General features: G+C 32.5%; 1 protein-coding gene across 1 annotated transcript in view; it reads right to left on the bottom strand.

Moving 5' to 3' along the window:
* Window positions 1–22,777, bottom strand: part of LOC143043836 (transcription intermediary factor 1-beta-like) — a 124,581-nt gene extending 101,804 nt beyond the window's left edge. The window contains exons 1-2 of the mRNA XM_076216016.1: window positions 22,005–22,777; window positions 20,321–20,368 (exon numbers count right to left, since the gene is read on the bottom strand). Of these exons, the coding sequence (XP_076072131.1) occupies window positions 20,321–20,368; window positions 22,005–22,777 (821 nt within the window). The remainder of the gene's footprint in view (window positions 1–20,320; window positions 20,369–22,004) is intronic.
* Between the last annotated feature and the right edge of the window lie 1,158 nt (window positions 22,778–23,935).

Below are 23,935 nucleotides of genomic sequence, written 5' to 3'. Positions count from 1 at the left end.
AAATATGCATACAGATAGATTTTTTGTATCAATATGTTTTCCTGACATATTGAATGTTAACATAAAATAATTATCATGATTATGTAAAAAATGCAAAAAATCTGCAGTCGTATGTGAATGCACATGATCAAAGGAGATGTGGAATATGTCAATGATGCATCAACCCAACAGTTAGGCAACAATAAAGTAACCAAAACACAATTGAATGCGTGTCGAAAAATATATATGACTTATGATTAGAAGGTTGCGGAATATATATATAATGACCATTGAATGTTACTACTTGTAAGTTAGATAACATATGTATGGCACAAATGAATTTTGAAAAACATTGCTAACAGGGCACAATTTATATAAAAATTTCACATGAAAATATATAGTTTGGGTTCAAAGTATTAACAAATTATAGTGATTTAATATAAATTCTATGTTAAATCTAAAAAGAATAAAATTATGATGCTAGCTTTGCTCTTTTAATGTGTGTTTTTTAAACAATGTAGTACATGATAAAACAATTACTAATTGAATTAGCACAATTTGTTTAATCAACTGTGTTTAAATGGCAACTATTAATGACTCTGTGCCTTGTTTCAGGAACATTAATTTAATAATATTGTTTTATTTTGATGATTAATGCTATTTTAAACCATTTTTAAAATATTTATTCACTTTCAATGCCTGCTATTATCAAATATATTAATGTTTTGTTGTCCATGATTTGAGAATTATTTAAAATCTAAATGAAAGTGGACACTTGCTAAATAAGTCACTATTTAATCTTAAAGTTAATAATTTTCTTAACATTTTATGATCAAATCATATGTGTTTGTACTATGCATGTTTTTTTTATGGAAATCGTGACGTCACAATGCATTCTTAATAGAACAAAAACTATCAGCTGATAAAGCAAAACCAGGGAAATACTATTAATCCAGCATAAGCATGATAAGAAATACATTTATATGGATACGTACATGTAAAGATCGGTTGGTTGTTGGTTATAAAATGTCCAGTGACAAGTATTTCATGCAAATTTATGACCCGAGTTAGCAATACATTAACATACAATATTTACACTACATGATGTATAGGTCAGTGGCAGATCCAGAACTTTTCATAAGGGACAGGGCCCCTGACTGCCCTTAGGGGCACGGATCCAGTCATGCTTGAGTGATTCCCTATATAATCGACCAAATTATTCCCACAAAAAAGGGGAAGATAAAGAGTAACCTTTTATGTATTCCACTCAGGGTGATGTATGCAAAATAATTAAGGGAATAATGACATACACATGATAATAGGGGGAGGGGAACGGTGTCCTTTATGACTTTCAATGATTTATTATGATGTACAACTTTAACATTGAAGCTCAAAGGTGGCTCAAAGCTTATATTTTCCCTGGAACATGCAACTATGCACGAGTGTGGTAATATAGAACGTCGATTCATAGCTATATATAGCCTATCCGAGTATCTCAATATAGATTCCGTAGGATCAGTGGCGGATCCAGCCACTCTAAAAAGGGGGGGGGTCAAACTATATGTCCCCATTTAAATGCATTGAGCGGCCAAAACAAAGGAGGTTCGAACCCTTGGAACCCCTCCCCCCCCCCCCCCTTGGATCCGCCAATGAGAACACATTGTAAGGTCTGTAAGCCGACAACTGTGCACATTTTCCCTTCAAAATTATGAATCCATGATTATTCGATAGACATGCTTTAAAATATTGATAATTTCTACTCACAGATTGTATTTTCCAGCTCAGATTATTGAACATGTGGTCTAACATCTGTTGTTACCTGTGCAAAAATATAGTTTGCCGACCTGAGGTCCAGGTTTTTTTTGTTTTTTTGCCGACAAAAAATTAAAGAGGATAAATCGTATACGGTGAAGAATTGTTTTCCGTTTTTAATGAAACTTGACAGATTTTACTAATTATTTTTTTAATCATCGGAAATGTCCCTCTTGGTGTAATTCGAATTAAAACTGTTTTATTATGCTGTACAATATTGGTAACTTAGTCATAATCTTTAAATTTATTTCAGGTACACCCTTGTACATTTTTCTATTGCGCAGAATTTATCAAATATGAATTTGAATGAATCCATTATCATCTTCTCATTCTTCTGCAATAATATTAAAACTCTATTTTAAACGAAAGCCTCTGGTTTTTAAAACCAGTTATGAACGAAAATGTTATAAAACAGATATTATAAAATAAAAAGTAAGGATATCAAAAGGATTATTTAAAGTCAAACGCACACTGACTGTCAAAAATGAACGGACAATGCTACGGCAATAAATGGAAAACGACAAAAAGACAAACAACGATCGCAAAATAAATGAATAAACAGCAAAACAAGTTTACAATCACACGATAGACGATAATAGTATAAGTAATGGACTATTTCACAACAAAATCAAATCTTGAGAGCCGGGTGAGACGTGATTTTGTTTTACACTGATGGACTACCGTTACGCTAAAATATTTGTATTAAAACATTTACCGACTGTATCAACCTATGTAGTGTTTGCTTTACACATTTTACGACTGTGTCAATCTTTTATAAATTGTAATAAACATTTAATGACTGTGCCAACCTAAAGAAAGTTGTAACAAACATTTAACGACTGTCCCAACTCTAAAAACGTTGTGACAAACATTTTTTGACTGCATCAACGTCTGAAAAATTGACACAAACAAATTTTAACTGTCCCAACTATTAAAAGGTTGGGACAGACATTATGCAACTGCCACAACTATTAGAAAGACTGTAATAAATAGATTTTGACTGTGACAACACCGTAAACCACTGCAACAGTTCTGACATGACTGATGGTAGCATTTTTTGACTTTCACAACCCGTAGAAAAGTTGGGACAGACATAAATGAACTGTTGCAACGAAATATGACAGATTTGACAGTCATTACTTGTCTTTTACAGACTAAGACAGTCGTACAACGACTGTTACTGGTATGGACAGTTGTTTTTTCGTCCAGTAGTGAATAATGACGTAAAATGTGACATTCTGATATTAAAGACTAAAACAACAAATGACGAAAATAAAAAGAAGAGACAATATAAATGATGAAAAAAATCTACAACAGCTAAACGAATATCCTCAGTCTTACTGAAAGGTATTCCAAACATAAGTTCAACTGTAGTCAATCGAATCATAGGTACTTAATTCATATAATTTGCACCACGTGACTCTTGCCCTTTTGATTAAATTACTTCTCTTTGTCTAAGATTGAAATTATAATTATATCAAATTTGCGGATAATCCAATCCATTTCCGTCATGGATCTAAGTCTAATATGATTTGGAAAACTTCCTTTGACGTATATTTACAAAAAATGTTTTGTAAATCTAAGGGATAATGCTAAAAATTTGACTTTTTACAAAATGGGAAGGTTGAAATCATCATGTTTTAAAAGAATTTGGACGTAAACTTAAGAAAACAGGTAGTTTTAAACTTATTAAGCTTTAAAATTCAACATACAAGGTGTTTCCCCTCAATGCGGACAAATCAATATCTTCTTGTATCTGGATTTCTGTTCTGAACCTTGCGTTTCGACGATTTTTAGCTACATTATATAGCAATTATAAGTCCGTTACGCTTCTGATTTTTAAAACTAAAAAGGCAGAAAGTTTTCAAATTTACTGTAGTCAATGTTCTTTTGAACACGAACATAAGCCTAAAAACCTGTGCCCGAATAAATTGTTGATACAGGATATGAATTGGCAAATTAGCAATTTTAATTTAAAGGCATATATAATGCTAATGTAATGGCTGCCGTTATGATAAGACAAAATCTATGTTTTGCAAACAAGCAAAATACCCCAAATTTTGCCATATATTCTGCCTTCTAAAGTCTGGAGTTTACTCGGTTATGACAAAGGATGCAATGCCTCTACAGAAAGATTATTTAGAAAAATTAACGTTAATGTCGTCAAAATAATATATGTCAGTGCCACACCTGTAATAATACTATTCTCAGTGATTTGGAGAGCTTTTTCGCTCTTGATTTCTTGTGACAAAATATGAAGATATGATGCCTTATTTATTGTGTTTATCATCCAATCAATGTGTGGTTACATAGATTTACGAGTTTTGAACAGCGGTATAGTACTGTTGCCTTTATTTAAGATATGTAGGACAAACAGAGTTCAAGATATGTAGGACCAACGGGTTTAAGAAATGTAAAACCAGCGGGGTTAAGATATGTAGGACCAACGGGTTTAAGACATGAAGTTACAACGGGGTTTTGGTTAGATATGTAGGACCAACGGGGTTTTGTTAAGATATGTAGGACCAACGTTTTTTTTTTAAGATATGTAGGACCAACGGGTTAAGCGAACGTTTTAAATGTTGTATCAACCGACGAAAACATAAGAAGCCACAAACATAATACTCAATTAAGAAAGTCCAACCAATCAAACTGTTCAGAAAAATAAACCACAATTAATGAATAAAACTAGAGGCTCTAAAGAGCCTGTGTCGCTCACCTTGGTCTATATGAATATTAAGGAAAGAACACAGATGGATTCATGACAAAATTGTGTTTTGGGATGGGGATATGTTTGTAGATCTTACTTTACTAAACAGTCTTGCTGCTTACAATTACCTCTATCTACAATGAACTTGGCCAAGTAGTTTCAGTGGAAAATGTTAGTGAAAATTTACAAGTTTTATGAAAATTGTTAAAAATTGACTATGAAGGGCAATTACTTCTTAAGGGTCAATTGACCATTTTGGTCATGTTGACTTATTTTTAGGTCTTACTTTGCTGTACATTATTGCTGTTTACAGATTATATCTATAGAAATATTCAAGATAAGAACAAAAACGGCAAAAATTTCATTAAAAATTACCAATGAGGGACAGCAACCGAACAACCGATTATCCAATTCATCTGAAAATTCCAGGGCAGATGTATGTTGACCTGATCAACAATTTGACCTCCTGTCAGATTTGCTCTAAATGCTTTGGTTTTTGAGTTATAAGCCAAAAACTGCATTTTACCCCTATGTTCTATTTTTAGCCATGGCGGTCATCTTGGTTAGATGGCCGGGTCACCGGACACTTTTTTTTAAACAAGATGACCCAATGATGATTGCGGCCAAGTTTGGCTTAAATTGGCCTAGTAGTTTCAGAGGAGAAGATTTTGTAAAAGATTACAAAGATTTACAAAAAATGGTTAAAAAATGACTACAAAGGGCAATAACTCCTATAGGGGTCAACTGACCATTTTGGTCAAGTTAACTTATTTATAAATCTTACTTTGCTGAACATTATTGGTGTTCACAGTTTATCTCTATCTATAATAATATTCAAGTTAATAACCAAAAAACAGAAAAAAATCCTTAAAATTACCAATTCAGGGGCAGCAACCTAACAACGGTTTTTCCGATTCATCTGAAAATTTCAGGGCAGATAGATCGAGACCTGATATACAATTTTACCTGGTCAGATTTGCTCTAAATGATTTGGTTTTTCAGTTACACGTCAAAAACTGCATTTTACCCTCTATGTTCTATGTTTACCCATGGCGGCCATCTTGATTGGTTGGCCGGGTCATCGGACACATTTTTTAAACTACATACCCCAATGATGATTGTGGCTAGGTTTGGAGAAAATTCTTGTAAAAGTTAACGACGACGGACGACGGACACCGGACGCCAGTGTCCGGACGCCAAGTGATGCTAAAAACCCAGCTTTGAAACTGCGAACTGCGCGCTACTAGTTTTCTCGTTCTACACGAACAAATATTAAGGTTATTCGAATATCACATTTTAAAAAAAAATTTAGAGATGAAATTATAAAGTGACTTTTTTCTACATCTTTTTCTTTTTCATGGATTGACAAGCATTATACATATTCATCTATGGTTGCACACAATAAAGCTAGCTAGAGAAAATAAGAATAATCAAGCAAATGAGAGAGATATAACAATACGATACGACATTACAGATTAAACTATATAAGTATAACATTTTCACTGAGTAAAGATAATTGTTATTACAGTACAAGCAAGCATATCGATACATCAATAATTAATTTCATTCAGTGACTTTAATCTAGGAATTCCAGTATATTCTGTGTTCATTTACACATTATTTTTTTGCCAAATATGCTTTTTTAAGTCAAACTGTCTTTTATAAAATATTAAGTCCCTCTATATAAGGTTGCATCTTTGATATGTACTTTGCTAGTGAAATGACTATTATAGATAAAAGTTTTCATATGGGCCAAAAATAACAATATCCATATTTACTGGAATATCAATATGTGATGCTTCATAAATTCAAACATTAATTTCTAGTACAATATATGTATACCCACAGTAGGTATTTTATAGTTCCTGATTGTTTCTTGCAAAACGTTCAGGACCTAAACTGTACCAGGTTCATTCTTAAAAGTCAATATGAGAACATAACACCGGGTCAATCATTCGGTATTGAAACGAACAAAACTTTATTTGTTTTTGAAAAAAAAAATCTGGTTAAATCCATCATTGTTTCTTGTCATTGTTGGTTGTAATCTAAAGAGGAATTCTGGCAATATTGTAATCTGTTTTAACACCTATGGTTATGAGGATGGAAACATTGTGCAAAGGTCAGTGTTGTTATCCAACACAATTTGTGACGGCATTGGCAATCATAGGTTAAATAAAAGGACAATTATAAGACCAAACAATGAAATCAAACATTGTCAAAATGCAGCAAGTATCGCTGTAGAAATAACCATCAACATGATAAAATAAACTATCCTTGACACGTTAACACTGCGTGGATTGATTACGGTTTCCTAGATAGGTACTCTACCTCCACTTGGTACTCCTGTCTTGTAACTGATCAAAATGTAGATGACAAAGAGTAAAATGAAACAAAAAAAATACCAAGATGTGGAGTCAGACAGACACTTAATTATTGTCCCGTTTTCAAAAACGGTTGCATGCTCATTATTAGAAGGATTTCACGAAAAAGGTCTTTATAAATGATTTAGCTAGGATTTGTCGAGGTTTGACTCCCGTGATTTCTTAAAAAAATAGAGGAATGGAACCGAATGTAATACATGATCTATAGCTCATCACAATAGACTCACAAACTAAAAATCAACTAAAAAAATTTGAATGCGTTTAGGAACAAAGTGTATATACATGTTATTTTCACGAAAAGTCCTTAGTGCCTAATTTCTGCGCAGAATTCAGTTTGTATCTCATCATATAAGGTTCACATTCTAAAGACTAACAGTGTTTAGGGAACACAATCCGTACAGAGTTCGTTATGAAATGATGGAATGATGGAATGACGAACAAGGTTAAGTTACATGGTCCTGATGTTTCTCAGTAGTACATGTATGGATTCATTGATGGTTATTCCATGAACAGTATTATAGAGGAACACTGTAATCATTTCGGAGTCTAAAAATTATGGTCCAATACATAATGTGAAAATAATGTTTTTTCAGACCTAGTTACAAGTAGATGAACCCAGGCATAATTATACAACAAAAATCTAAAAAGGCATATATATATACTAAGGTTAAAGCCCTACAGTAAATAAAAAACATTGATGTTTGATCTAAAGAACAGTTACGAAGATTGTTATAAAATGTATAAGATAATGCAATTACAGTAAAATTAAATGATATGGACAAATGTAGTGTTATTTGGAAAAAAAAGATGTACATATAAGAACGTCAAATAATCTTTGAAATACTAAATTAAACAAAGTCTCCTCGCATGCTTCAAGAAAAACGTTCATCAAGGATAATCATTAAATATTTTAAAGAAAAAAAATATGTCTGTAATAAATCAGTGAATGGATCATGTTTAATATTTTGAATACAGATGAATAACTGGTTAAAACTTTACAATTGTTGTGATTAAATGAGTGTAGTGCTTTGGACCTGTAATACAAATCTAGTCACTGCCACCAGCAGTGAGGTTTGAACCATTTCCTTATAAACCTGTGAACCTTTAACATGTTAAATTTCGATATTTTCGATACAGTTCACAATTGGACTTTGTTCACATACGATTCAACTAACAAAAAAAATGTATAATTCAATAATGACGTGAAATGTGACATTCTGATATTAAAGACCAAGACAACAAATTACGAAAACAAACAAAAGCGATAAGTTCATTTCTAGTCAATCGAATCATATGGAAAAATCAAGGGTACGTTATTCCTATAATTTGCACCACGTGAATTTGGCCCTTTTATTTAAATTACTTCCTTTAGTTTCAGATTAAAATTATAAATTATATCAAATTTGCGGATAAAATAGTCCTTTTCCGCAATGGATCTAAACCTAATGTGTTTTGGAAAACTTCCTTTGTAGGATATTTACAAAACTGTTGTGTATTTCTAAAGGAAACTGCTGAAAATTTGACTTTTTACAAATTAAGAAGGTTGAAATCATCATGTTTTTAAAAAAATGCCGAAAACATAAGCAGGTAAGTTAAACGTTATTTAGCTTTAAAATTCAACCTTCAAGTATATTTGGGCAAATCATGAACAATATCTTCTTATATCTTGATCTCTGTTCTAAACCTTCCGTTTCTACGTTTTGTAGCTATTTTATTTAGCAATTATCAATCGATTACGCTGATTTTCAAAAAAATAAACCGAAAGTTTTTAAATTAGTAAATGTTCTTTTGAACACAAACAGAACCCTACAAAACTGTACAATTCACCTATATGCGAACAACTTGTTGATACAGTATATGAATTGACATATTGACCATTTTAATTCAGAGTCATAAAAACTCCTATTGTAATGGCTGCCGTCATGATAAGTCAAAATGGCAACTATACAAATTAACAAAATACCCCAAATTTTGCCATATGCTCCGCCTTCTAAAGTTAGTAGTTTACTCGGTTATGACAAAGGATGCAATGCCTCTATAGAAAGATTATTTAGAAAAAATCACGTTCACGTCATCAAATTAATATATGTCAGTGCATCGTCGGCAATAACACTATTCCTAGTGATCTTGAAGAGCCTTTTTCCCCTTCATTTCTTGTCATGCCTCATTTACTGTGTTTATCATCCAATCAATGTGTGGTTTAAGTTATGTATGACCAACTGGGTTTAAGATATGAAGGACCAACGGGGTTTAAGATATGAAGGACCAACGGGGTTTTAGATATGTAGGACCAACCGGGTTTTTTAAGATATGTAGGATTAACAGGTCTAAGATATGTAGGATTAACAGGTCTAAGATATGTAGGACCAACGGGGTTTTGCTAAGATACGTAAGACCAACTGGGTTTTGTTAAAATATGTAGGACCAACGGGGTTTAAGATAAGTAGGACCAACGGGGTTTTTGTTAAGATATGTAGGACCAACGGGTTTTGTTAAGATATGTAGGATTAACAGGTCTAAGATATGTAGGACCAACGGGGTTTTGTTTAGATACATAGGACCAACTGGGTTTTGTTAAAATATGTAGGACCAACAGGGTTTAATATATGTTGGACCAACGAGGTTTAAGATAAGTAGGACCGACAGGGTTTTTGTTAAGATATGTAGGACCAACGGTGTTTTTGTTAAGATATGTAGGACCAACGGGTTTTGTTAAGATATGTAGGACCAAAGGGGTTTTTGTTAAGATATGTAGGACCAACGGGTTTTGTTAAGAGATGTAGGACCAACAGGGTTTTGTTAAGATATGTAGGACCAACGGTGTTTTGTTAAGATATGTAGGACCAACAGGGTTTTGTTAAAATATGTAGGACCAACGGGGTTTTGTTAAGATATGTAGGACCAACTGGGTTTTGTTAAGATGTGTAGAACGAACGGGGTTTAAGATATGTAAGACGAACGAGGTTTAAGATATGTAGGACCAACGGGGTTTAAGATATGTAGGACCAACGGGGTTTTGTGAAGATATGTAGGACGAACTGGGTTTGTTAAAATATGTAGGACCAACAGGGTTTAATATATGTAGGACCAACGGGGTTTAAGATATGTAGGACCAACGGGGTTTTTGTTAAGATATGTAGGACCAACAGGGTTTTGTTAAGATATGTAGGACCAACGGGGTTTTGTTAAGATATGTAAGACAAACGGGGTTATGTTAAGAAATATAGGACCAACAGGGTTTTGTGAAGATATGCAGGACCAACGGGGTTTTGTTAAGATATGTAGGACCAACGGGGTTTTGTTAAGATGTGTAGGACGAACGGGGTTTAAGATATGTAAGACGAACGAGGTTTAAGATATGTAGGACCAACGGGGTTTAAGATATGTAGGACCAACGGGGTTTTGTGAAGATATGTAGGACCAACGGGGTTTTGTTAAGCTATGTAGGACCAACGGGGTTTTGTTAAGATATGTAGGACCCACGGGTTTTTGTTAAGATATGTAGGATCAACGGGTTTTGTTAAGATATGTAGGACCAACGGGTTTTGTTAGGATACGTAGGACGAACTGGGTTTGTTAAAACATGTAGGACCAACAGGGTTTAATATATGTAGGACCAACGGGGTTTAAGATATGTAGGACCAACGAATTTTTTTAAGATATGTAGGACCAACGGGGTTTTGTTAAGATATGTAAGACCAATGGGTTAAGTAAGATATGTAGGACCAATGGGGTTTTGTTAAGATATGTATGATCAACGGGTTTTTGTTAAGATATGTAGGACCAACGGGGTTTTGTTAAGATATATAGGACCAACGGGGTTTTGTTAAGCAAGCGTTTTAACATGTTTTATCATCCGATGAAAATATAAGAAGCCACAAACGCAATACTCCATTTAGAAATTCCAACCAATCAAACCGTTCAGAAAAATAAATGACAATTAATGAAATTAATGTGTGAAGAAATCAGCTTGGAAACTGCGAACAGCACGCATCTAGTTTACTCGGTCTACGCGAAGAAATATTAGGGATATTCGAATATACAATACAAGCATATCGATATATCAATAATTAAATTCATTCAGTGACTTTAACCTTGGAGTTCCAGAATATGATATGTTCATTTACACATTATTTCTTTTTTGGCAAATATGCTTTATAAAGTTAAATTGTCTTTTATAAGTCCCTCTATATGAGGTTTTTTTAAGATATGTAGGATTAACAGGTCTAAGATATGTAGGACCAACGGGCTTTTCTTAAGATACGTAGGACCAACTGGGTTTTGTTAAAATATGTAGGACCAACAGGGTATAATATATGTAGGACCAACGGGGTTTAAGATATGTAGGACCTACGGGTTTTTCTTAAGATATGTAGGGCCAACGGGTTTTGTTAAGATATGTAGGATTAACAGGTCTAAGATATGTAGGACCAACGGGGTTTTGTTAAGATACGTAGGACCAACTGGGTTTTGTTAAAATATGTAGGACCAACAGGGTTTAATATATGTTGGACCAACGGGGTTTAAGATAAGTAGGACCAACGGGGTTTTTGTTAAGATATGTAGGACCAACGGGTTTTGTTAAGATATGTAGGATTAACAGGTCTAAGATATGTAGGACCAACGGGGTTTTGTTAAGATACATAGGACCAACTGGGTTTTGTTAAAATATGTAGGACCAACAGGGTTTAAGATAAGTAGGACGAACGGGGTTTTTGTTAAGATATGTAGGACCAACGGGTTTTGTTAAGATATGTAGGACCAACAGGGTTTTGTTAAGATATGTAGGACCAACGGTGTTTTTGTTAAGATATGTAGGACCAACGGGTTTTGTTAAGATATGTTGGACCAAAGGGGTTTTTGTTAAGATATGTAGGACCAACGGGTTTTGTTAAGATATGTAGGACCAACAGGGTTTTGTTAAGATATGTAGGACCAACGGTGTTTTGTTAAGATATGTAGGACCAACAGGGTTTTGTTAAAATATGTAGGACCAACGGGGTTTTGTTAAGATCTGTAGGACCAACTGGGTTTTGTTAAAATATGTAGGACCAACAGGGTTTAATATATGTAGGACCAACGGGGTTTAAGATATGAAGGACCAAAGGGGTTTTAGATATGTAGGACCAACCGGGTTTTTTGAAATATGTAGGATCAACAGGTTTAAGATATGTAGGACCAACGGGGTTTTGTTAGGATACGTAGGACGAACTGGGTTTGTTAAAACATGTAGGACCAACAGGGTTTAATATATGTAGGACCAACGGGGTTTAAGATATGTAGGACCAACGGGTTTTTTGTTAAGATATGTAGGACCAACGGGTTTTGTTAAGATATGTAGGACCAACAGGGTTTTGTTAAGATATGTAGGATCAACGGGGTTTTGTTAAGATATGTAGGACTAACAGGGTTTTGTTAAGATATGTAGGACCAACGGGGTTTTGTTAAGATATGTAAGACCAACGGGGTTATGTTAAGAAATATAGGACCAACAAGGTTTTGTGAAGATATGCAGGACCAACGGGGTTTTGTTAAGATATGTAGGACCAACAGGGTTTTGTTAAGATATGTAGGACCAACGGTGTTTTTGTTAAGATATGTAGGACCAACAGGGTTTTGTTAAGATATGTAGGACCAAAGGGGTTTTTGTTAAGATATGTAGGACCAACGGGTCTTGTTAAGATATGTAGGACCAAGAGGGTTTTGTTAAGATATGTAGGACCAACGGGGTTTTGTTAAGATGTGTAGGACCAACGGGGTTTTGTTAAGATGTGTAGGACGAACGGGGTTTAAGATATGTAAGACGAACGAGGTTTAAGATATGTAGGACCAACGGGGTTTAAGATATGTAGGACCAACGGGGTTTTGTGAAGATATGTAGGACCAACGGGGTTTTGTTAAGCTATGTAGGACCAACGGGGTTTTGTTAAGATATGTAGGACCCACGGGTTTTTGTTAAGATATGTAGGATCAACGGGTTTTGTTAAGATATTTAGGACCAACGGGTTTTGTTAAGATATGTAGGACCAACGAATTTTTTTAAGATATGTAGGACCAACGGGGTTTTGTTAAGATATGTAAGACCAACGGGTTAAGTATGATATGTAGGACCAATGGGGTTTTGTTAAGATATGTATGATCAACGGGTTTTTGTTAAGATATGTAGGACCAACGGGGTTTTGTTAAGATATATAGGACCAACGGGGTTTTGTTAAGCGAGCGTTTTAACATGTTTTATCATCCGACGAAAATATAAGAAGCCACAAACGCAATACTCCATTTAGAAATTCCAACCAATCAAACCGTTCAGAAAAATAAATGACAATTAATGAAATTAATGTGTGAAGAAATCAGCTTTGAAACTGCGAACAGCACGCATCTAGTTTACTCGGTCTACGCGAAGAAATATTAGGGATATTCGAATATACAATACAAGCATATCGATACATCAATAATTAAATTCATTCAGTGACTTTAACCTTGGAGTTCAAGAATATGATATGTTAATTTACACATTATTTCTTTTTTGGCATATATGCTTTATAAAGTTAAATTGTCTTTTATAAGTTCCGGTATATGATTTTTTTTTATTTTGCATCATCAATTGAAACATTCAGATGGAACCAGATTGATTTCTACTACAATATGAAACACCACCCACAGTACGTGTTCTGTAGTCCTGGTTCTTCTTTGCAAAAGTTCCATGAACTATACTGAGGTTCATTTTTAAAAGTCAATGTAATTACATAAAACCCAGTCAGTCATTCGGTATTGAAACGAACAAAACGCTATTTGTTTTTAAAAAACTTAAAATTACAATTGTGTATTTGTTTGTTCTCAATTGATTGATGAATTTCGAATAGCAGTATATTACTGTTGCCTTTATTTGTAAAAAAAAATTATAATTAATATCAAAAGGAAAAACAGCTGGTAGAATTTTTTTATCTTTAAGAAATGATTCTTATAGACTGTAACATTTCTATTGATATTTTAATCAAATAAAGTTGAAAAAATGTTAATTTAAAAAAAATTCTCATACACCAAATTTTGCGATTCGTATCACTGTCTTTGTCATGTTGCCTACTGTCTTTCATTCTCTCATTTAACCTAGACATTAATTTGTGTCCAGGAGTAAATTTGTCGATAAGATTACAACCCAAATACCGTTCAAAAATTGTCATCAATGTTTTTTGGATAATTGTAATGTGGGAACTTTACAGGAAACAACTTTTTGACGTGACCTCTTAAAACATTGTTTAAAAGAGGTAAATACCAATATTTCTAGTGGAACCTTCTTAGCAACATTCCAAGAGCACCTGCATATGCTGTATGCATCACCCAATTGATACGATATTCCCGTGCTTGCATTTTCTATCATGATTTTCTTGATAGAGGGTTGCTGCTCACAAGGAAGCTATTAAACCAAGAGTTCCAAATAGTGAAGTTGAAATCATCACTTCGTAAATTTTACTGACACCATCACGAGTTGGTTGACTGTTATGGAATAACTGTTTCACAAATTATATCGTATATTTTCCCTTTCATGAATGTGACCTAACGAATTAGACTATTTATCGGATTTGTAATCACATAAGCAACACGACGGGTGCCACATGTAGCGCAGGATCTGCTTACCCTTCCGGAGAACCTAAGATAACCCCTAGTTTTTGGTGGGGTTCGTATTGGTTATTCTTTAGTTTTCTATGTTGTGTCATGTGTACTATTGTTTGTCTGTTTGTCTTTTTCATTTTTAGCCATGGCGTTGTCAGTTTATTTTCGTTTGACTGTAGATGTCCCTCTAGTATGTTTCGTCCCTCTTCCAGTAGAACCTTATATTAATTGTATAACCATTGTTTCTCTTAGCTTGGTGTACCACAGTTTGTTTACACAAAGGAAGGGTGTCCCATTATGCACAGAGGTTTCAGACTTCGACAAGTATCCTCTAACATTGATAGATCTCACTCATGAACTCAATGATTGATTGTTGATCATTTGTCATATTTCTGGTATAATTAAATTTTCTTATGTATTATGATGCTTATACTTACAAAGGTTCTTTTCTGAAACAAAATCAATATGATGAAAAATTAAACTGCATCAAATTATAATGTATTAAAACATAATGAATAAAGATAAATACATTTGTCATAGTTTTTGCCACTTACAACTATGAATTAAATGGATTGTAAAACTACAGTATACGGTACAGCAAATGATAAACTATATCTTACATCTATGATCAGTCCCTGGAGTGGGTGTCTACTCTTTATATACAAGATGATAGGACATGATGCTGGACTAAGTAACTTTTTCAAACTTGTTAATATGTGAATAGGTCGGGAAAACAATCAGAAATATGTGATAAGGTCAATAAAGTTCCCATAACTTTGTCGTTCATCTTTATTGGTGTTCCTGGCTGTGTTTAAACAACCATTATTTTTTTTTTATCTTTTGGCACCTTGGTTTTCCACTGTCACATTATACACCAAACAAAACCCAAACAATCTCGGAAAATGTAACATCTTTACCTCCTCAGTATATGAAAAGGTAACATTTTTACCTACCCAGTATATGAAAAGGTAACAATTTTACCTACTCAGTATATGAAAAAGTAAAATTTTTGCCTACTCAGTATATGAAAAGGTAACATTTTTACCTACTCAGTATATGAAAAGGTAACAATTTTACCTACTCAGTATATGAAAAGGTTACATGTTTACCTACTCAGTATATGAAAAGGTAACATTTTTACCTACTCAGTATATGAAAAGGTAACATTTGTACCTACTCAGTATATGAAAAAGTAACATGTTTGCCTACTCAGTATATGAAAAGGTAACATTTTTACCTACTCAGTATATGAAAAAGTAACATTTTTGCCTACTCAGTATATGAAAAGGTAACATTTTTACCTACTCAGTTCAGTATATGAAAAGGTAACATTTTTGAAATTTGAATTATATAAAAAGGTTCGGGTTACAGAACCAAGCGGCACCCCTATCACTAAGTATTGAAATGTGCACCAGCCCCCGAGGATCGGATGGTCATATTGCTCCTTTAACTCCAAATTTGTTGTGTGTATCAACATTATTGCAACCCTAAGATATGATGAATACATTTGTGTTTATGTCAGATACTCAAATATATTAGTATGTGCTGTTGTTAATAATGTTTTTGTGTGAAAATGTTAATGCAATATATTCTTTGTGTTCATCATATAATCATTTTTTTATACCACGTTCGAGAACAAATTTCATGAAAAAAAACCATTTCAATATTCCGGTATAGATCTTCGGAACAGTATTCCTGTAGAAATCAAAATGATAGAAACGATAGAACAGTTCAAACAAAGATTTTATAATTTCTAAACTAAAAATGTAATTATCAGATGAAGTTTGTCTACTTTAAAAAAATCAATATATATATATGTCTTGTATATCTGACATTTACAAAATATGTTCATGAAACGATTCTGTATGTTTTTCGCCATTTGTTTTTGCATAAAAAGTTGTATATATGTCAACGTGTATATTATATAATTGTTAAATTTTGAGTTATTCAGAGGGCTTCGGGGGAGATTAGTAATGTTCTGACTGATGTTACCCTCTTTAGATAAAGTATGTATCATTATTATATTATATCACATTTATGTATCCATTCAATATGACTTTTTCAGTATATTTTTCGTTAATACATTTGAATATGAGTACTTACTCAGAAGTTATTTCTGTCCTGAAATGTACACAATTTAGAGTTAAAATTATGTTTGTACATCAAAATACATATCAAAGAACCTAAGCCAAAACAATAAATAATAGACACACATATGTTTGTTTTGTAAAAGTGTGGTTTTATTGCTATTTCTACACACCGGTGTGAGCATACTATTTATAGTTTACTTAAGGGACGACATCAAACGATCGATGTAGGATGAAAAAAAAAACTTAAATCAAATTCTGCAGGTTTTGAATATCTAAAATCGATTTTTACATATATCCCTATTGTTAAATCAATGTTTCCTAAATTAAGTTAAAAGGGGGGTTGGGGGGCTCAGTGAAAAAAACTATGTGAGTTAAGTTTCTTATCCTACATTGAACTTTTGATGTCGTCCGTTACGAGTTACAGGTACATAAATTTAAAAATACAAAGCATTCGGATAATACATCCTTCTCCTTAATTAATAAACATTGATAAACATAATAAGATTAGATAACTGAAATACAATTTTGGATTGAAACAGTTACTAATAGCTCATGTGGAAAGCACCAAATAATACTTTGCAGTTTATAATGAAAAATGGATCAAGAGCCAGTCTTTAATGTCATTTAAGTATACCAAAAACTTGGGATGTTTGTTATGCACACAATCCAAAATGTAATGTGCAATAACAAAACTTGTTTAAAATCATTGTATTGAGATTAGAAAATTAAGAAAAGTAAACGTGAACCATCATATAGAAAAAAAGAATATTATATGCTTGTCAATAGAACAACTATTCATCATAGTTAAAATGATGGAGACAAAATCCCCATGTTGTTCAATGTTTCTGTTTTATGCATTTAAACGTTTACATTGATATATGTGTACTTATTTAGCATAATCCAAATTAAAGCAAACCAATCGGACAGAACAAACGAAAAGGTCAACATGAATATATTGGGCTAAGATAATTAAAATGGAAATACATCGATATCATTAATCAACAGCCATATAGATCCCAATCATAGGTTAGCCTTTCAATGATCGTAACCCCATTCTGGGAATTCCATTAAGAAAACAAATTGAAGTGACTAAACAGATCAACACATTACTAGCAGTATGAAGAGTTGACGTGGTATGCTTCTCCTGATATACATATATTACCCTCCATTTATACCCAGTAAGCTATGTCGCTATAGTTCAAATTGCATTTGAGACATTTATTCTCCTATTCAAGGATCTAAAACTGCGATAGCATTGCACTTATACGGAGAATTGAGACAAAAACAAATCGGGATCGTAAAACATGTATATATTAAAACAATGTCTCTACGTTTTTGTGTTAGGAGCATCGGATCGCAACCTCCTCTTTTCAAACTAATAATTACCTTTAAATATGACAAGCGTGACATATATATTGCGACAGACAAGTATCGATATTTAAATTGATAAGCTGTAATAAGTCCCGAGGTAGGGAAAAGAGGATATTAATAAATTAATAGATTTTAATATAATACAACCACTGACTAAGTTACTGAATTGGGACCTGTATATTTTATGTCTTACATATTTGAGGTTTAGTATTAACATAAACAGGGCTCAACATATTAATGCTGTCTGCTATTATCACAATGTTTTTTTTCCAAAAGTTCTACCGCTCTACATTGTTGAATTACCTATTGTGTCCTCTTTATCATGGTGGTATATTTGTTTACTCAGGAACAGTCTTTTATATGTATTTATCAAAGTTGTACAAAATTGAACATGTAAAAATGTTGTTTGTTTATAGTTGAAAGTAAAATCACAAAATTACTGAGCTCATATGAAAATCAATACGAAAAGTCCATAATCACATGGCAAAATCAAATAACAAAACGCATCACGTGTTTGGTTAATTATAGTAATGTCTGTTCAATTGGGATATTGAGTTCACGCACGAGTGAACACAGATGGTTTAAAGTCATTCGAGCCATTGAAGTCAAAGTGTACAGTAGCATTTTGCCAAAATAATAATACTATTAATTATATTATTCATTTTCAGGTTTGTAAACCACTGGTATGGGGAAACAAGTACAAGCTTCTTAATACCTGTGTATTTTTACGAACTATCCATACTCATATTTATAATAAAATGGGCTCTTGTCTCTGCAAGTGGCGTCTCCCATGTCAGAGTTTGTGGTTATTTGATAAATACTTTATGTTCGTTTGAGTTTACGAATTAGAATTTAACAGTAAACACATAAGCGTAGAATACATATTGCCGAATATATCATATCACTTAAAATAGGTAAAGGTCAGAGTCTGACGATAAATATCTAATTAAAAATGATAAGTGGAAATGAGTTTTATTATAAATACTCACGGATATTATATTTGGACCTATGACTGATAAAGGGTCTAAAATAAAATATGCCATGTTGTAATCCATAAATACTTTACGCGCGTTTTAATAATATCATTTAGGAAAATTGAATCAATGTGTATGGCATTGACAATAAAGGTTATAAATTGATAGGCACAGAACTGTTTCAATAATTTTTTATAACATCTTAACATAAAATGAAATTTTATTAAAAGGGAAAAACTTGCTTTGTGCTTTACATATCTATGTTTTTCAAATTTGCATATCTGATTTCATAATGATCTGTGAATTTGTACTTATTTTTTTGTACTCTTCCGAAAGAGAGCTACATAACATCACACTTACCTGCAATTTATGCATCTGTATCTGTATTGTTTAGCTGTTCTTGTAACTCTATAAAAGATATCATATTTAGATATTCTCAAGAGAGATGTCTAACTTTCATAGAATTTGATATTCAAACGTAACTTATTATTTAAATACTCACCTTTAATTTTGCTCAGACATTTGAATCTCATATCAAAAATTAAAATCACAAAAATACTGAACTCAGAGGAAAATTTAATCGGAAAGTCCATAATCACATAGCAAAATCAAATGATAAAAACACATCCAAATCGAATGTACAAGAACTAACATATTCCTGACTTGGTATAGGCATTTTCAAATGTAGAAACACCTCACTTGTATCAAAATTATTATGCGCCCTATTTAGTCAATCTTTCAAAAATGTCATTTTATGTCTTTGATCTCTTTTCTGGACAATTTTTTATCATGAATTTAAGGTATGATATTTTGGAAGCTAAACTGAACGAATTACATCTATTAACATTGTTTATATATGTCGTGCAACCCCTTAGTCGTATCTATCAAAAGTAAACAATATGTATATTCGAAAATCAACGTCGCTAACATTAGTCGATTACGTGGAAAAAGAGACACAATTTAAACCAATTTATGGTACCGCAAATCAATGATTCGTTTTTATGGTTTGCTATGTAATAATAACATGTCTACAAGAGAAAGAACCATTATTTAACATATAACAACTTAGTATTACCTTAGACGAATTTGGCACAACTTTTTTGGAATTTCGAGTCCTCAATGCTCTTTAACTTTGTACTTGTTTGGCTTTATAACTATTTTGATCTGAGCGTCACTGATGAGTCGTATGTATACGAAACGCGCGTCTGACGTATTGAAGTATAATCATGGTATTTTTGATAACCAATAAGTAAACGTGCATCTTGTTAATATCATACTTATCGGTTCCGTTGGAATCAAAACCCATTGAACAAAAGATAAGTATAGAGTTCACGAACACGAAAACGGGTATAATAGAAACAACTTTGTTAAATGTCTATTATAAATACAAACCTGACGTTCTCCTTAGGTTTAGGGTTTTCTTCTTTTTTGACAGTTTCTCTGCGTAAAAATAATGATCTTATTAACAATTTCATTCCCATCTTATATGTGCGTTAAAATTGTAAATTATTATTAAAATCAAATAAAACAGTGTATTTTTAAATACAAACAAATCGAGTTAGCTGTGTTAGTAAATCCAAAAATATCGCAAATTACTTTCCAAATTGCATTTATTTTAAAGTACTGCTTTTTGTTTTGTTTTGTTTTTTTCCCTATTTCACTTAAACAGGTGCAAAAGATGGATTGTAATAAACACAGTCATTTGAAATAACTGTCTATTATTAGTCTGTACTAACACTTCATATCTATGTCTATTAATAGTTTGTACTAACACTTCATATATATGTCTATTATTAGTGTGTACTAACACTTCATATATATGTCTATTATTAGTCTGTACTAACACTTCATATCTATGTCTATTAATAGTTTGTACTAACACTTCATATATATGTCTATTATTAGTCTATACTAACACTTCATATATATGTCTATTAATACATGTAGTACTAACACTTCATATATATATGTCTATTATTAAAGACCGCTTAATTTTTCTTTGGTTGCTGACTTCTTGGCGTGAATCCAAAAGTCTTTTGATAAACCTTCAACTAGAAATGCCAATGATTCAATGAAACTTAAACACCTAATACAGTCTATACCATGTATACGGAATGAAATAATGTATAGGTCTTAGTCAAAATAATTTAAAAAAAATCAGTTTTGAGATGTTTATATTACGGTACAACAGGATTCAGAAGGAGCCCAAAACAACCTTTTATAAATTGGAGTTTCCTATGAATTCATTTAACAGCAAAGCTTTTTTTTCCAAAATTCGCTATATCATTAGTTTATAAAAGGTCCTTTATGGTTTTGAAATCTCTTAAGAGTACAGGTATATCATAACTTTTAATCAAATTATAACTTCATTTTTGGACTATAACTTAATTTGCTGGTCAATTGTGAGTAATTGTAATGACAATATTAACAAAAACCAAAATGAATTCAACGTATTTTGCATTTTGTCTTTAAGATAATAAAAAAATCATTATTATAGTATAACGACGTCTTAGCTATCCTTTATCCTACTAGAAATTTACTACAAATTCAGAATCATTCTTTTACATATTTGGATATTTAATTTCCAATAGTAGATACTGGAATGCTGATTTGTACTGGATTTTAATTCCTTAAAGTATAAATCGGAATTCTAATTTCTTTGAGTAGATATTGAAATTCAAAAGTGTACTAGGAGGATTTTGAATCCTACTGAATTCCAATTTAAACTTTAAACATATATTTAGGATTCTATAAAGTCAACGTATCAATTTGCGTGTCTTGTAACTCATGAAATGCTGACTATTTTAATCAATTATCAGAGAACACTGACAATTTTGAATAACAGTGTATACTGGCATTGCATTATCGCATATTCTATTAAATCTGGAAAACTTGATTATCTGAGATACTAATACATAATATAATTGAAACAAGAAGCGGAAATGCCATAATTATTCAACCATTTGGAGTCGAAAAGAGACTACTTATATACCAAAGTTCATATGAAAAAAAAAGGAAAAGACAATAAAAGTTTTCAAAACAATTTCATAGAATCAATAACTGAGAACAAACTTACCCAAATTTCAGGTCCCCAAACAGTTTCCCTATGTCTGCCTCTGCTACTGTCTTTGTGGCATATTTAACTGATGGTATAATAGGAATCTGTATTTCTTCTATTTGATCGATTTGTGACTTTATTTGTTTAAGTTTCTGTAACAATTTCGTAGTATCTTTTATACCCTGGGTGTCTTGATAAAACTTCTGCTGCTCATTTGCCTTATCCAAAGCTGTTTTTAACTCATTGCCAACAGACTGTAAGGTTTGAACATTCCTTCTATGTTTCTCCTTTACAGTATTAATAAGACCTTCGACTTTCTTATCAATCATCTCTTTCAAGTGTCTGCCTTCTTCTTTTATAGCCTTGATAACTTGTTTTACATCAGCTTGATATGTATGGGTACCTTGGTTAATATCTGTTATCTTTGACTGTAGGTTTCTCATCTTCATGTCGATCACCATTTTGACCTCATTTTTGATTCCTTCAGTTGATTCCTTTATTTCAGTAAAATCATGTGATTTGTGTTTTTTAATCACACATATTTTACAAATCGGCGAATTACATTCCTTGCAGTAATATATAAAGTTTTCATCATGTTCTTTACAATATTGTTTTACTTCCGGGTTTATATTTGGACCACATAGAAATGAGTGATTTTTGCTAATTTTCGCCCGTAAATGAGATATTTTACATCCATCACAAAACAACTGGTCACACTGTTCACAATAATTATGTCCAGGTCCAGAAACACATATCTCACACGTTTTAAAAGCAGCTTGTGCCTGAGCCATTTTGATTTGTTTTGTTTGAAAGTTGTTTTGACAAGGTTATTTAAATCCGGGTCATATACGGAAATAGAATAACCTTTCAGGATCATTAATGCAATTTTGTTAAACTAAAGGTAGAATTTTAAACTTATCCTATCACTATCAGTATTATACATGTCAAAGTCTAATTGTAGTAAATTCACACCGTTGTAAATGAAACGATCACTTCAATCCCTTATTGCTAATCTATAAGCAACACTTTGTGGTTATTCAATTTGTAATATCCTTAAATAGTAAGATGTTAATTGATATATTGGGTATCGGGGTACAAAATAAGCCGCTTATATTTTTTACATTAGGTGACACAATTTAAAATAATAGACAGCTATAAAAATAGTTGCGTAACAGTTTATGTACTAGGGTCAACAGAATTGAATATGCTGATCTATTTATCTATTTTAAAGTGTACCTGTAAAAGAGGATAATAAAGTAGATTGAGTTACGACCAAAACATATTTAAACCATATCAGGATATATACACTTGCTAGATACGAAAACGTGTGTGGAACAGGTAATATCGGTGGTTAACAAGTTAAGACATATACCAAGAACATTAGACATGTCGATATATGAAACTATCCAAATATATGTAACTGTTAAGTTATAGCGACAATAGCTATATAGGTAATCTTTTTTTTATATTCTCTATCAGTCGAGTAGGTAAAGACAGATCAAGGGAAAACGAATCAAAGAGAATTGCATGAGCTCTTAATAATAAAAAGGTATTATGTAGTTGTATAGTGAATTAACATATAACGCAAACAAAACTACCAACATTAGTAGTTTAAAATGGACTACATAGCTCGGAACATAGTTCGTTTTATGTTGTAATGTTACACTACTGTACCAGGTTAGGGGAGGTTGGGATCCCGCTAACATGTTTAACCCCGCCAAATTCTGTATGTATGTGCCTATCCCAAGTCAGGAGCCTGTAATTCAGTGATTGTTGTTTGATGATGTGTTACATATTTGTATTTCGATCATTTTTTACATTAGGCAGTTAGTTTTCTAGTTTGAATTGTTTTACGTTTATCTTATCGGGGCCTTATATAGCTGACTATTCGGTATGAGCTTTGCTCATTGTTGAAAGTCGTATGGTGACCTATAGTTGTTGATTTCTGT

This window comes from Mytilus galloprovincialis, chromosome 8 (genome assembly GCF_965363235.1).
Source record: "Mytilus galloprovincialis chromosome 8, xbMytGall1.hap1.1, whole genome shotgun sequence".
NCBI classification, from domain to species: domain Eukaryota; kingdom Metazoa; phylum Mollusca; class Bivalvia; order Mytilida; family Mytilidae; genus Mytilus; species Mytilus galloprovincialis.
Note: the sequence above shows the minus strand (reverse complement) of the source record. Positions and strands in the feature narration are given on the sequence as shown.